General features: G+C 39.8%; 1 protein-coding gene across 5 annotated transcripts in view; it reads right to left on the bottom strand.

Moving 5' to 3' along the window:
• GRID1 (glutamate ionotropic receptor delta type subunit 1) overlaps positions 1 to 15,472 on the bottom strand; it is a 785,853-nt gene that overhangs the window by 42,761 nt on the left and 727,620 nt on the right. For all 5 annotated transcript variants that reach the window (XM_087872276.1, XM_087872272.1, XM_087872273.1 and 2 more), the window contains exon 12: positions 10,620 to 10,758. In XM_087872276.1, the coding sequence (XP_087728402.1) occupies positions 10,620 to 10,758 (139 nt within the window). The remainder of the gene's footprint in view (positions 1 to 10,619; positions 10,759 to 15,472) is intronic.

The following is a 15,472-nucleotide window of genomic DNA, read 5'->3' as shown; positions in this document are numbered from 1 at the left end:
CCTCCTAGTTTTTATTAACAGTCACATTTGCAAATTAGCCTGTTCTGCAGAACTGGGAATAGTTACCATACCTTAATTTTATGGAGAGCTTTACTGCTGCCATAATGGAGCTGCAATATTTCTAAAAATGCTGAAATGCTGCTATTATTCTTGGCATATGTCATAAAAGAGGCAAAGCATAAACAGAGTCTTAATGGCAAGGGAGCCAGGCAACGTATGGAGTTCTTATCAAGATCCTGCTGTGATCCTGATAGAACACTTTTTTTTTTTTTTTTTACTATTTAACAGAAATAACTGCCTATTTTTAAAGGAAGTTGCCTAGCTATTTTGATTGTGTGATTGATGGCAGGGATAGGTAGCTAGCTAGCTAGCTAGTTGATGATAGATAGGTAGATAGATAGATAGATAGATAGATAGATAGATAGATAGATAGATAGATAGATAGATAGATAGATAGATAGATAAATAGATGCTAGATAGACAGACAGACAGACAATAAATAGATCATTTTTATTACTTGAGCATCCAAGTAATGAAGGAAAGTATAAATTCACAAAACAAAATTCTGAAAAAGGTTAAAGGATTTGGAAAAATAGGTGATGCTATTTGCACCATTAATACTATGTGGTCTTTTAGGATACCCAATCATGTGTTTTCATTATTTTGCTCATGCCACTGAGCCATTCTATAAGAAGAAGGTTAAAGAAGAATGGTGTTCTGTTAAGATAAGGGACCTGCTGAAGTTCTTGGAATGAACAATGCAGACCTCTGGTTTTGTAAATTTCCATTTGGATCATTGTTAGTTTTAGATCCTTCCTTCCTTCCTTCCCTCCATTTTCCCCTCCCTCCCTCCCTCCATTTTCCCCCTCCTTTCTTCCTTCTTCTCCCTTTCCTCCATTCAAGCCACAAGACAGGGGCGCCTTTAAAATGTTTCCTACTAGTATTTATTATAAGTATTATCAATATTACATTTCTAGCTATAATAAACAGGAGCGGGCAAAAAAGAAGTAAGTGTACTTTGATATCCCTAAATACTTGAAGTGGCCCACATATACTGTATACAGAATATTTAACATTTGATTAAAAAGCACCTATTTAATGCAAAGAAAAAATGAGTTGCGTGTGAAATTTAAGATACCATTTAGGTCAGTGATGGCTAACCTTTTTGCCATCGCGTGCCAAAAGCAGGGGAAGTGCGGGGTGATCGTGCGCATGCGTTCCCACACCCATAATTCTATGTGCCCTGCCCCCCGCATATGCGCGCATCACCCCCCCCGGTGATCCCCCCGCTTTTGGCATGTGATGGCACAGTGGGCCCAGTAGGCCCGTTTTTCGCCCTCCCCAGGCTCCAAAGGCTTTCTAGGAGCCTGGGGAGGGCGAAAACAGGCCCTCCAGAGGCCAGAAACAGACCATTTGCTGGCTTCCGGTGGGCCCAGAAGGCCCGAAAATCAGCTGGCCAGCATGTGCATACATGCTGGAGCTGAGCTAGGGCAACGCTTGCGTGCCCACCAATATGGCTCAGCGTGCCACCTGTGGCACGCGTGCCATAGGTTCGCCATCACAGATTTAGGTGGACTGAGATTTGAAATTACTGACTTTTATATTTATTTACTAAGTACTACTGGAAATACTTTGAAATGCAGCTTTCAATATTCTTGAAAACAGCCTGAGCACTATTAAGGTTTAACCATTTCGTGCAAACCGGCATCCCAACTAAGAATTGTTAGGAAATAAAATGAGAAATGCTATCTCTTCACCCTTCTAATATATGTACGACATGCACAATAATACGAACGAATAAAACTGAAGGAACCAAAACACAACCAACAGGAAATAATTTTTTTAAAAAAATGCATTGACAACCTTGACCTGAGTTTTGATTCATGACTAGAAAAATAGTCTATATGTGCAATCAAAGCACAAACTTTTCTAGTTAGGAACAAGGAGCCATTTTTTCATGGGGATTCAGAATTAATTAATTTTGTGGATTCTTGTTCAGAAAAAAAATTGACCTTGGGCGCAGGGCAGGACTGAGAGTGCCATTAAGGGAGGCCTTAAGGAAAGATTATCCAGTCCTAAGAAAGAAAAGAAAAGACACTCAAAATGATGATTTTGTTTAATATAAGATGGAACAGAGAGAAACTTGGACAAGCTGATCATTATTTTTGATGCCCAAGGGCAATGAAACACAAGATGGACAATGTCATAATTAAGGGGGAAAGGTGAAATTTCTGAGCCATTTTTGTCTATTTCAAAGATGTTCTTGAGATGTTCCTTGAGACCCAAAACCATCCAGCAATTTAAACTTGACTGCAGAATAGAGAGCAAATTATCACCCTAGACCTGTTTTGTTTTTAGTGGAAAACAAAAATGGAGAAGGACCTAAAACTGTGACGGTGAATCTATGGCACTCATGCCAGAGGTGGCACGCAGTGCCCTCTCTGTGGGGACATGAGCCGTTACCCCAGTTCAGCTCCGCTGCGCATGCGTGCACGCCTCCCACTGGCCAGCTGATCTTCGGGTCCCTGCCATGCATGCGTGGGGTGTGTGGGGGGGGCGTGTGCACATGCGTGGGGGGTGGGGATACATGCAGGGGGCCACGTACGCATGCACAGAGGTGTTCTGCCCCAGCTATGGAACCCAAGAAATGTAGCACACACAAAACTCTGAACAACTCCATTTACTACAAACACAATCTTTTTCAAATGCAAGCTATTACTAAAAATGTCCTTAATAGCCTGCCAGAAATTCCAAAGATTAGATAAAGTCCAGAAACCAGGTTTGCAAGGAAAATTCACTCTCAAATGCTCAACAAATGACCAGATGAACACATGTTGTTTCCTGCAACGTTTGCCAGCTGTGTGCAAACTTAAACAGGCTAAGGGAGTGGCCAATTAGCCCCAAGCCTTACTCTTGAGGAGACCTCCTCCTGAGTAACCACTCCTGCCTTTTGGCAGCTCTGCGTGCTCGTGCATTGAGAAGAGGCTCCTCCATTTCACTCTCTTCACTTGAAGGAGCCTCTGGAGGATCTGAAGGTCCTGGATGAATCTCTGCCTCTGGCACCACATCTTCTTCAGCCTCCTCGCTGTCCGACTCGAGCGCCGGCTGTACAGGCTGCTGGCGCGACATCACACCAGCCTCCTCGTCATCAGGATCAGCCACAATCCGCGCAGGCCACTGGCGGGCCACAACAAGAGGGAAGGCGCAGGCGGGACATGCACACATGCATGGGGGCAGGGTGCATGCACGGGGTTGCATGTGCATTGTATTTTGGGGGTTCGGGCACTTTGGGCACTCGGTCTGGAAAAGGTTAGCCATCACTGACCTAAAATGTCAGAAGAAAAGTAACAATCCAATTTTGGCTGGGCCCAGGAAAAGTAATAGTTCTTCTGCCTTGATTTTTCATTCTCCCTCATCCATGAAATTGCTCTGCCCAACTGTCTAGTTATGCCTTTACTTGAGCAAGAAAACACGCTCATTAAAGCAAAATATTTAATTCTTACAATGTAATTAAAGAAAAAAAAACTGTATCCAGATTTCAAATAAAATTCAGTCCCAGAAGTAGTTTTCAGTTACTTTATGTAAATTAAATATATTCCAAAGTTAGCATGAAAGCTGTTTTGTCCAAATCAGAAATATCTGGCAACTGACACATATTCTTATTTAAAATAAAAACAAAAAATTACTTTGATTATGTATGCAGATTTGTCTTCTGCCTACTTTATTCTCATTTCTTCAATCACTCAGCTTCAGAAACCTCATTTATTAAAACATTAATAACAGAGATTTTTTTTTTTAAAGAAAGGCTAATGCGGTTGATTTAGATTCAGCAAGTCAACTGTTACTAACTTGCCTGGCAAAGATGTGTGTGCGATACTCTAGCTTTTAAAAGCTGGGTCAATTTTTGCCTATTGCTGGTTAGTTCCTTTAATCTATTTGATCTGTCTCTCATTATTTGACAGTTGTAACCATTATCATAAATTTTATGTAGAATATATAACAGAGGAGATGACCAATCAAGACAATTTGCTGTGCTCTGCAGGAATTGGAGTCAAACAATCATCACTCCGATTTTAGGAGCAAGAATGATCTTGCAGTTTCTCTAAAGAAAATCCCGTAGAGACATCTAGAACACAAATAGGAACGCAACACTATGTATGGTGTGTGTGTGTGTATAACGTGATGTGATCAGGGGTGGGTTCTAATTTTTTTTACTACCAGTTCTGTGGGTGTGGCTTATTTTGTGGGCGTGGCTTGATGGTCATGTGACAATTCTTTAGGATTTAGCAGAGGTACTGGTCTACCAGCCTTTTAACTGCTTGCAGAGCTGTATCGGTCTACTCATTTGATTTTGGAGGCACCTGTCTACCACCACACTGCCTTTTCACACTGATCAGCTGTAGGGCGGCCCTTGGAAGCCCCGTGGCAAGAGTTTAAACAGTTTTTTTCCTTCTAGCCGATCAGCTGGGACTCAGGAGGCAGCAATAAATTGGAGGTGGGGCCAAATAAAAGGTAAGAATAATGCGGGGGGGTGGGTTGGGACCGGTTCGGTGACATCATATCGTCACCGCTACACGCTCGGTGGAACCGGGCCCAACCGGGAGGAAGCCACCACTGGGTGTGATGCTTTACAAATCTGCTGAGAAACACAGGATTTCTCTGGGAAACTTGTTAGAATCCCCATCAGCCTGGTATTATGCACTAAGTGAAAGACAAATAAGGAGGCCATAAATAAAGACATTTAATTAGGGAAGCATTGCTACAGACATGGGAGGGGATAAAAAAGAACAATTATGATAAAATTCCAGAATGGTTATCAACTATGGAGACACAAATTTACCCAAATGCTCTAGATATTGGTAAAATGAAGACTTACAAAGATTTGTTAAAAAATCAAGGGGAATTAAGAACAAGACAGGAATTAAAAGAATAGGGTACAGACATTGATTGGTGGCCCTATATGCAAATAAAATCTAGATAGAAGACAGATTTGGCACAATTTGGATTTCAAAAGGAAACATATGAATTAGATAACATTCTCCAGGGAACAGAGGACAAATTGATAAAAAAAAAATTACAACTATTTATTAAGATACAAATTGAAAGAAGGGGTAGTCAAAGAAAACATGATAATTTGGGCGAAAAATTTTGGATACAATATTGAATTAGATAAATGGGAGAAATCATGGAATATAAATTACAAACTAGCAATGTCTGTACCCTATAAAGAAAATATATTTAAAATGTTTTATAGGTGGTATCTCCCACCTGCCAGACTGGCAAAGATGTTTCCAAATACCTCTCCGCTATGTTGGAAATGTAAACACCAAAAAGGAACTTATTATCACATGTGGTGGTCTTGCCATAAGGCAAAACCATTTTGGCAAATAATTAAAACACAAACAGAAGAAATTACAAATAAGGACCAGAGTGAAAACCAATCAAATAGAAGAAGATTACCAGGATTGACTGATCCCCAAACTGGATGATCATTCAATTAATTGACTGACCAAGGTGAGCAGTTTTACAAAGCAATTTCCACTAAAACTGGTGTCTGGATGGCCTCCAAAACTCTTAGATATCTTCATGAAGAGCCTGTCCAAAATTTTTCAATCTGATAATATCCAAGTGAGGCTATCTTCCAGTCCTGTCTCCTCTTCCTATTATAGTCCAGGAAAGTTGCCTGATATTTTTATCATCAGCTACATGAAGGAAAACAAATAATAGAAATGCCCATGACTCTGATTAGCCAAAAGTTGAGATTCAGTATGTTTAGAGAACTTACCTTCTCCTCTTAAGATACCTTTAGCTTTTCCCTTCAGAAAGTATTTACCCTCTTTAGTTCAAATTCTACCTTGCAGTGGGAAAGAAGAACTCAAAACTTTGCTTTTTCCAAAATGAGAATTATTGAACCTGCAAAAAGTTGGGTCATTATTGAACTGAAAAGTTCATTTCAGGCCAAGTCTTGTAGTATGTCCAGTGTCAAAGTGTGCAGAAGTTGCATCTAGGTAGCTTCATAGCTGGTAAGGAGCAAATTAATTGAGTAAACAAATCCAGTGGTGCAAATTTAAATAATGAACGACTGGGATGGTTTTGCAAAGCAATGATACTCCAGTTGGAAAGATCTGGATAACTTACATGGTTTTGGAAGCCTTTTTCTTTCTCCTGTTCTGAAAACTGAAAAATGTTTGTGCTATGAAACCAGAGTTGGCAGAGGGCTTTCTCTCTGTCAGTCCCATTAATCCTAGGGCAGAGATATTTTAGAGGGGAAAAACCACCCTCCTTTCAGAGCTCTTGAATCTGACAGAAGGTCCTTCAGGGTGACTCTGATGCAGATGTCCTCCTCTTTTTTTTTTTTTTTTAGCTCAGAGAAACATCTGATGATTCAAGAAGGCAACAGGATATGCAAAAGTAGATGGAAGAGATAATTCCTTGCTAGAAGGGGTGATGTGGGTTCTGGGGAAATGATGAAAAAGCACATCTATTTTCACAAATTGTGAGGGACCTGAAATGTAGGCAACATTTACTAAACTACTTTATGAGATGGAAAAGCCCTTTCATTGTCCCAAAGATATATCCAACTGTAAATCAAGATTATCAACAGCTTATATGAAGTAAAAAAGATGTTGAGACTCTAGAAAGAGTGCAGAGAAGATCAACCAAGATGATTAGGGGACTGGAGGCTAAAACATATGAAGAACGGTTGCAGGAACTGGGCATGGCTTTAATGAAAAGAAGGACTAGGGGAGATATGATAGCAGTGTTCCAATATCTCAGGGGCTGCCACAAAGAAGAGGGAGTCAAGCTATTCTCCAAAGCACCTGAGGGCAGGACAAGAAACAATGGGTCGAAACTAATTAAGGAGAGAAGCAACTTAGAACTAAGGAGAAATTTCCTGACAGTTGGAACAATTAATCAGTGGAACAACTTGCCTCCAGAAGTTGTGAATACTTCAACACTGGAAATGTTTAAGAAGATGTTGGATAATCATTTGTCTGAAATGGTGTAGGGTTTCCTGCCTAGGCAGGGGGTTGGACTAGAGGACTTCCAAGGTCCCTTCCAATTCTCTTATTCTATTCTAACTATCTGACACAGTGGGTTCCTGCTTACTTTCTCCACAGTTAAGAACAAATAAATCTGTGGTGTTTTTTTTTTTAATTAACGTTTGTATTAAATGTATTTTTATCGTTCGCTGTTCACCACCCTGAGTCCCTTAGGAATAGGGCGGTATATAAATTTAATAAATAAATAAATAAATAAATATAAATAAAAATATTGGAAAATTATTGCTCAGAGCTGACCTAGAACTTGATAACTCGGATCGAAAGACAAGAAAACTAATGACAATGCACCATGCTCTGCACCCAAAAAGTGATATTGATCTGTAGTACTTGCCTAGATCTCAGGGTGGCAGAGGACTCTTACAGGTGAAACAAACTGTGGAAGAGGAAAAACACAGCGTAAATGACTACATTAAAAAAGCAAAAGAGCCATTGTTGAAGGAAATGGACAAGGGAAACCTCTTGAAAACAGTGAGACTGAGAGCAATATATCGAAAGGAAGCAATTGAGCTTCCTTCGAGTTTCTAACTGGAAAAAGAAGCCTATCCACAGTCAATACTTGAAGGACCTTGAAGGAAAGGTAGACACCAAGCTAACATGGAGAGGGTTAAGAGCAGGGGTGCTGAAGAAAGAAACTGAAGGCTTCATTTTGGCTGCCCAAGAACAAGCCCTGCAGGCCAATTCCATGAAAGCAAAAATTCAACATGTCAGCAACAACAATGTTGCTTATGCAATGAGAAAAATGAAACAGTGGATCAGCTTATCAGTGGCTGCAGCAAAATCTCACAGACTAATTGCCTGCAACATCGTAATTGAGTTGCCAAAGTCATATATTGGAAGCTTTGCCAGAAGCTTGGGTTCAAATGCAGCAAAAATTATTGGGAACACCAAATTGACAAAGTTCTTGAAAATGAGCAAGTCAAGATCCTTGGATCCAAACAAATAGATATTGGGCCCACAACACGCCTGACATCACTATTGTGGAAAAGAAAAAAAGTCGGGTTCATTGATATTGCAATACTAGGTGATGCACATATTGAAGAGAAACAGCTAGAAAAAAAAATAACAAAACATTGTGATTTGCAAATTGAACTTGAGCAATTATGGAGGAAAAAATCAATGGCTGTACCAATAGTAATAGGGGCCCTTGGAACAATACCCGAAAGGCTGCCTAGATATATGGAAATTTTGATCTTATCAGACCTGAATATCCTGATTTTGGGGGGGAAAAAAACACCCTACTCGGAACTGTCTATATACTCAGACGCTACCTTAACAGCTTTTAGGTCCTTGGCTAGGACTTGAACTGCTAAGTTTTTACCAGTCCCAGAGTGTGGATCGAATTGAAGATTAACCATAATAAACATCTGTCTATCCTAGATCAGCAATGAAATCCTAATGATTCGTGCCGGTTTGGGTAAAGCGGTAGTAAAAAAAAAGCTACCGGTTCATCTGAACCGGTATTTCCGATGATCAGCTGTGCCGCACAATTTAAAATTGCTAGAAAGCAGGAAATCCTGCTTTCTAGTGAATCTAAATTGCGCGGCACAGCTGTTCCCCCCCCCTCGCTGTTCTATTTACCTTCCCAAGCCTTTTTACATGCATTTGGTGCGTAATGGGCAGCATGCATTTTGTGTGCACTGTGAGTGCAGCGCATGTTTGGTGCACACCATGTATGTGTGCGCACGCAGCACATGTTTGGCGCGTGCCACGCATGCGCAGCCAGCGAACTGGTGGCAAACCGGTTTAGATTTCACCACTGTCCTAGATCCTTAGAAAGGACTTGTTACGTGGACAAAAATACTAAAACTAGTCTAAAAGTAACCAACCAAAATACAGTCTGAATACTGGACACAACAATACAGCAGAATAGTTGGCCACTTGGCCAATAAAAAATTCTATTCTATTCTATTCTATTCTATTCTATTCTATTCTATTCTATTCTATTCTATTCTATTCTATTCTATTCTATTCTATTCTATTCAACATTGCTTTCCTGCAAAGGGCCCACATGCCTTTGCTTCTCTTTTAAGCCTTATGGGAGGAGCCAATCAACTCCAGGCCTTACTCCTGAGTCGTCCCTTTTGTTTTAACTGTTCGTGCCTTCTGGCAGCTCTGCGCATGCACACACTAGAAACAGGGTCCTCCTGTTCCTCTGCCTCTCTGATGTCTGACTCTGGGGGCTCCGGAGTCCGCGCATCACTCCCAGATGGCCCTGGCCCCATCTCTGCCTCCGATGCAGAGCTCTCGTCCGGGCCTTCCCCAGCCTCCAGGACTGGTCCATGTTCCTCCCCAGCCCCCTCACTGTCTGACTCTGCTGCCAGCTCCGCAGGCTACTGGTGGATCACAACAGTTGAAGAAAAATGCTGACGATCAAACTATTTGGTATGGAAGTTTTTTTAAGCATATATATGATGCTTAAGAGTATGCCATCTTTCTACTTTTTTAAAAAAAAAACATTATCATTTTATTCTTTTCTTATGTGTTTATGTTACTTTTCTTCTCCGGAGCTTATACTTTAGCTGCAATTGTGACTAGAACTGGTTTCAGTTAACTTTTCTTCATTCTGTATAAGCCACTGAGAGTCACTTGGTTGTTTTGGGATAGAAGTTTGATAAATAAATAACTAACATTAATTAATAAATAACCAACATTAATATTTCATGTAGCGTGCAAAGAATAGGAAAGTATTATTTGCCCCTACTAAATGATGAGCTGGCTTTTCCCTATGTAGATGTATCAGTGTTAACTAAAAGGGTTTGAGAAGTACAAAATCTCCCTCCCAGTAGAATTTGTAATCATTTCAGCCCAAGAGAAAGCATCATTTTTCTAGCCTACCACAACAAACCATCTTTCTTTCTTTCTTTCTTTCTTTCTTTCTTTCTTTCTTTCTTTCTTTCTTTCTTTCTTTCTTTCTTTCTTTCTTTTTCTTTCTTTCTTTCTTTCTTTCTTTCTTTTTTCTTTCTTTCTTTCTTTCTTTCTTTCTTTTCCTTCCTTCCTTCCTTCCTTCCTTCCTTCCTTCCTTCCTCCCTTCTCCCCCCACTCCCCCCCCCTCTCCTTTTAGTAACACCAAGACATCTGCTCTGTGCAGCCGAAGCAAACTCCCATCCCATGGCAGCAAGTTCCTTACATGTGTGAAATAATGTGCAGGTAATTTATGTGAAACGAGAGGCCAAACTGAGGTTTTCCAAATACATGCCACAAACATTAAGGCCAGATGTTGAGCACTGCATTTTTTGTTTTCATAACGAGACTGTACAATGACAGCCATATGGTGGATGGGCCTCTCAAGTGCACAAATGAACAGCCTTCAATTAATTGTATTCTTCCACTTGGCTAGGATTCATACAGCAGATTCAAAAGAATGTTAGAATTCAGCTCTGGCAACTCTGCTCTAGATTACAGGAGGGAGGTAGATGGGGCTTCCTGATTACCTAGGAAGGATCTTTGTAATTCCAATATGCTATCCCAGAAGCTTGTTAAACATATTGTCTCCTGTTGCATACTCTTTTCTTTAAAATTCAGACTTTGGATAATAGAATGGGAAAAGACTCTTACCGAATTGGATTGTCCATCCTATTGACAGTAAGAAATGCCGCTAGGTTTGCCGTATAAGATGAACATACAATAAGAGTGAAGAGCCACCAACTCCCCATTACAATCCGCATCGCCATGGAATTGACTGTTGACTCACCACCTAAGCAAAGGAAAAAAGAAAGAAAGAAAAAAATCTTTGGAAGCCCGTATCTAAAGAATTATTAGTATTTTTAAATGGCTCAGGCTCCTTTATAGCATCTCTTGATTTACTCTCTCTGATCTATTTGCTTCTTTGATTTGGTTCTTTAAAAGCTATCATTTGCTATGCTATGATGCCCATGACAAATTGCCACAAACGATCTAATTTAGCTTCTTGAGCAAATCTGACCTGCACAATTGCATCATGATTCTGTATTTGCTTTTTTTTTTTTAATTTGTTAAATTTGTATGCCACCCATCTCACTATCTTGTGATTCTGGGCATTGTATAGCAAACAAACCCAGAAAAATACACATCACTAAGTCGACCATGGGAAATTTGACTGATTCTGTGTCATTGAATCATGTTCAACTCCTAGCAACCAGACAGGATAGATAGATTTTCTCCATGGCGATCAGTCTCTAACTTGATCTTTCAGCTCATCCAATGGTCCATTCATCGCTGAGCCAGGCAAACTCAACCATTCTCAAATTCTGGAATTCTCTATTTTTTTTAATGTGTATTTAAACAGATACAGATTCCAGAAACGGGAAGCTTCCGTAGATGCAAAAAACTGAAATGGAACCAAGTTCCTAGAGCTGCCCTTTTAGAGGATCAGTGGAAAAGTTCAGCTTTCCCAAGATAAAGAAAATACTATACAGTAGTGGCCAAAATTGTGGAAACCTTTTGGGGAAAGTGTATTTTTGAGGTTTGATGGCTAATAACACCACTTTTTTTTTTTTTTTTTTGAATTTCAAGATAATCCTATTCCACTGCTGGAATGGCCTGGGAATAGCCCAGACCTTAATCCAGGGGTGAAATGCTCCCGGTTCAGACCGGCTCGGGCGAGTAGGTAGAGATGGCGGCGGGCAGTTCAGAGAACCGGTAGCAAAAATCCCTGCCCCCGCCCCCCATGCCCAGCTGAGCCGCACAATCATCAGAGCCTTTTTTTTTCCTTTTAAATGGCTCTGACCAACCAAGCTCTGATGATCCCAGCTGAGTTGCCTGCTAATCAGGCAACTCAGCTTGGATCGCCAGAGCCATGTAAAAGAAAAAAACTTTTTTCCTTTTAAATGGCTCTGACGATTCCTCCCCCTCCCCCCTCAGCTTGCTTACTTTAGCTGCTGGTTGCAACGCCTTGCTGTAGTCCCTGCAATCGATTGCATCAGCAAGCAACTGAATCTCTCTGCCTGCAATCAAGCAGGCAGGGAGTTGTGGACTTCAACTCCCAGAATTCCTCAGCCAGCAAAGCAAAGCTGGCTGAGGAATTCTGGGAGTTGAAGTCCACAAGTCTTAAAGTTGCCAAGGTTGGAGACCCCTGTTCTATTGGGTAAGTTTTTTTCCCCTTTGGGAGCTTTAAAAAAATAGTTAATTGGGGTTTTTTTTAGTTGTTCTTTTTTTAGACCTAGCCATTTAAAAATTAGGAAGTTTTAAATTTAGCTGCTTTTATATAAAAATAAAATTTAAAAAAATAAAAAAATATATTTGTGCAGCTTTCTGAGATTTAGTGTGTTTCTGTAGTGTTTCACTCTAACTACAAAAACATACAAAATCTCACAAAGCTGTATGTGGAATTTTCTGTGTGTAAAGTGTGAAAGTTGTTTTTTTGGGCTTTTTGTGGCTGTGTGAGGTTCCTGCTTGTTGCAGGGGCCATTTTGGGTCTAGCACAGCTGCTTTTACATTGTGGGTGAGTCAGTAGTGTTGTGTTGTGTTGTATTGTGTGTGTGTAAAGTGTGAAAGTTGTTTTTTGGGGGCTTTTTGTGGCTGTGTGAGGTTCCTGCTTGTTGCAAGGGCCATTTTGGGTCTAGCATAGCTGCTTTTATATTGTGGGTGAGCCAGTTGTGTTGTGTTGTGTTTTGTAGGTTAAAAAAGGGCAAAGAAATGATATTGACTTGGCCACAACCACCTGACCAACAAGCCACGCCCTCCCAGTCACCTTACCACCAAGCCACACCCACTAATTAAGCCATGCCCACAGAACCGGTAGCAAAAATTTTTAGATTTCACCCCTGCCTTAACCCAATGGAAAATCGATGGAGCCGACTGAAGAAACTTGTTAGTCAGAAGCGACCCAGCAATAAAACCCAGTTAATAGAAGCCATCATTCAATCTTGGTTTCACATTATAACAGCTGCAGAACTAAAAGACTTGGTTCACTCCATCGGAAGATGTTGTAAGGCCGCAATTCATGCTAAAGGTTACCCAACTAAGTATTAACTGACATGGGGATAATTTTTGTATATCTCGTTTTTTCTATGGTGATAATTTTTGTATATCTCATTTTTTCTATGTGTTTCACTTTTCTTCTTTAGACTGCTATTCTAATAACAAATCCTTCATAAAAGTTATTGCTTTACATTTTTGATTAAATTATCTTTCCATTGATATATAATTTTATGGTACTACTCCCCCCAAAAATGTGGTGTTATTAGCTAGTTTTAGAAAATATACTTTTCCCAAAAGGTTTCCACAATTTTGGCCACTACTATATGTGGAAAACTTATAGAAGCAAGCCTAGAAGAAAAATGGATTTTTAAGCTTTCTAGGACTTAACTAATTTTTAAGTGTGGGAAGGAATTTTCAAACATTGTGCAGACCAGGAATTTTTGTCTCAGCTAATTCAAAGGGATATTCCAATTGTTCTGAAAAAATCACACATTTTAAATGAGTCATACTGAACCCCAAATCAAAGAATTAGGTGAGAAATTTTCATTTCAATCATTTGATTCCCCCAACACTCAGGGAGAAACCCTCCAAATTTGCTTTAAGTTTCATTGTAATTTATATCTAGAGAAGTTGGAACTCACTGAAACTTTGATGCTGCTTTTTTCTGAAACTTGCTTGGCTTCCCATCGCATTCTGAAATATCTTATTCTAGAAAGGAGGTCTACAAATTCATTTCAGATTCAGGCTGGCAGTTTTATCAGAGTGATCACAGAGAAAATGTATTGTCAAATAGATCTTTCCCTGTGGCATAAAAATGATCACTTAGTGAGGCCAAATGGTAATGTGGATTGATGCTGCGTGGTAAGCAGCACATCAGAGACAGAAATATAACAGAAAAAAGTAGTTAACTCCCATACTGAAGACAGGAGGGCCTAACTGTGTCCAGATACATTATTTATTTTTATTATGACATAAAAAGGATCTATGGCCTCATCCGCTGCTGATTTTAAACCTTTTTTTAAAAAAAATGTTTTAGGAATTCTTATTTGGGGGGATTGGTATTTAAATTATTATTCTCTAAAAGCATATTTGTTATCCAGCTGAATTTTGATTACTCCGTAGAACAGATGTATAATATAAATTATATTTTGGTTTATTTTCTTCGAAGTGCACAAGACGACCGCATCAATTGGATAACAGGTGACATTTCTCATTAAAAGTTTAGCCTCTCACTGCTTCTTCAATAAACTTAATAGCTTTGCAAATTGCATCCTAAGGAGTACAATAATGGTTAAAAGGGAGGGGGGCAACCCCTTGAGTAGTTTTTCATCTTAGTTCTAATGCTATTCTGTTTCATTTGAATGATGTATTGTCAATGAATCACGTTTCTGATGTTACTGATGCATCTCAGGTGCAGTGAGATTTTTCTTTGCTAGCATGTGAGAAGAAGGTGGATAATAAGCCCACACAGAAGGTAAGAAATATCTGCCAGTTATTTTACCTCTGGTAGAAGATGGTGATTATTCCAAAATAGAGTATCTGCATAGATAGAATCCTGTTGAAGGGAGACTGGCTAAGCAAGGGGAGGAGTCTAGCAGGGAATTAGTCTGGAATCTTTATGTAGGCATAAGAGGCAAAGGTCCAACCTGCCTTGAATGCTGGTGAATCTTATGTAGTCTGGCCCAGGTGTATAAACCACCAGTCTAAAAAGATTTATGTTAAAGAAAATGAGCAATAAACTAGCTAATTGAACTCTTCATGCGAGGATGTGGTTGTTCACGCCTAACATTCATTGAAAAGGTTCAAAAGCATTCAAGGTGGGTCAAACTCTTGTGCCTATGTAAGGATTCCAGACTAATTCCCTGCTTGACTCCTCCCCCTGGCTTGGTCAGTGTCTCTTCAACAGATCCAGATTTAGATCCATAGGATTAAAAACCCTTCTGCTCCCTGCTATGTTATAGGTGCCTGTCTCTGCCTATGAATAAATAGAAAAAGCCCACTGGCCTGAAAACCAAGCCAAAATGATCTCCTTTTTCTTAGAGGTTATTTGGCAAAGTCTAACATGGACTGGGATTATGTTCCCTCCTCCAGAATATACTCTTAACCGTCTGCGAAGAGGAATAAATAAAGTCCAGTCAAGACAATTTCAGCTGTACATCAGGGGCAGAGAGAATTAATATCTGCTTATTTTATCTCTCCCTCTAAAAATATTGGGATTGAAATGTACTTAACTGTACCTGGATCACTCTGGTTGTCTTACAGAAATTAAGGGTTAGTGGAATAAGCTCCAATAAACCCTGTAATATATATTGCATCAGAATTGCTTGCTGAGAAATGATAAGGTCTTGATCCCATCCCTTCGGTTTTAATTTGTAATTGGTTTTAATTCGGGTTGTTTTAAATGGATAGCCAAACTTATTTAATGTTTTTTAAATTGTTTTTAAATTTTATATGTTACGTTTTTACTATGGCTGTTCACCGCCCTGAGTCCTGTTGGAGAAGGGTGGTAT

The sequence above is a fragment of the Pantherophis guttatus genome, chromosome 6, assembly GCF_059756535.1.
Source record: "Pantherophis guttatus breed Tessera chromosome 6, ASM5975653v1, whole genome shotgun sequence".
NCBI lineage: Eukaryota > Metazoa > Chordata > Lepidosauria > Squamata > Colubridae > Pantherophis > Pantherophis guttatus.
Note: the sequence above shows the minus strand (reverse complement) of the source record. Positions and strands in the feature narration are given on the sequence as shown.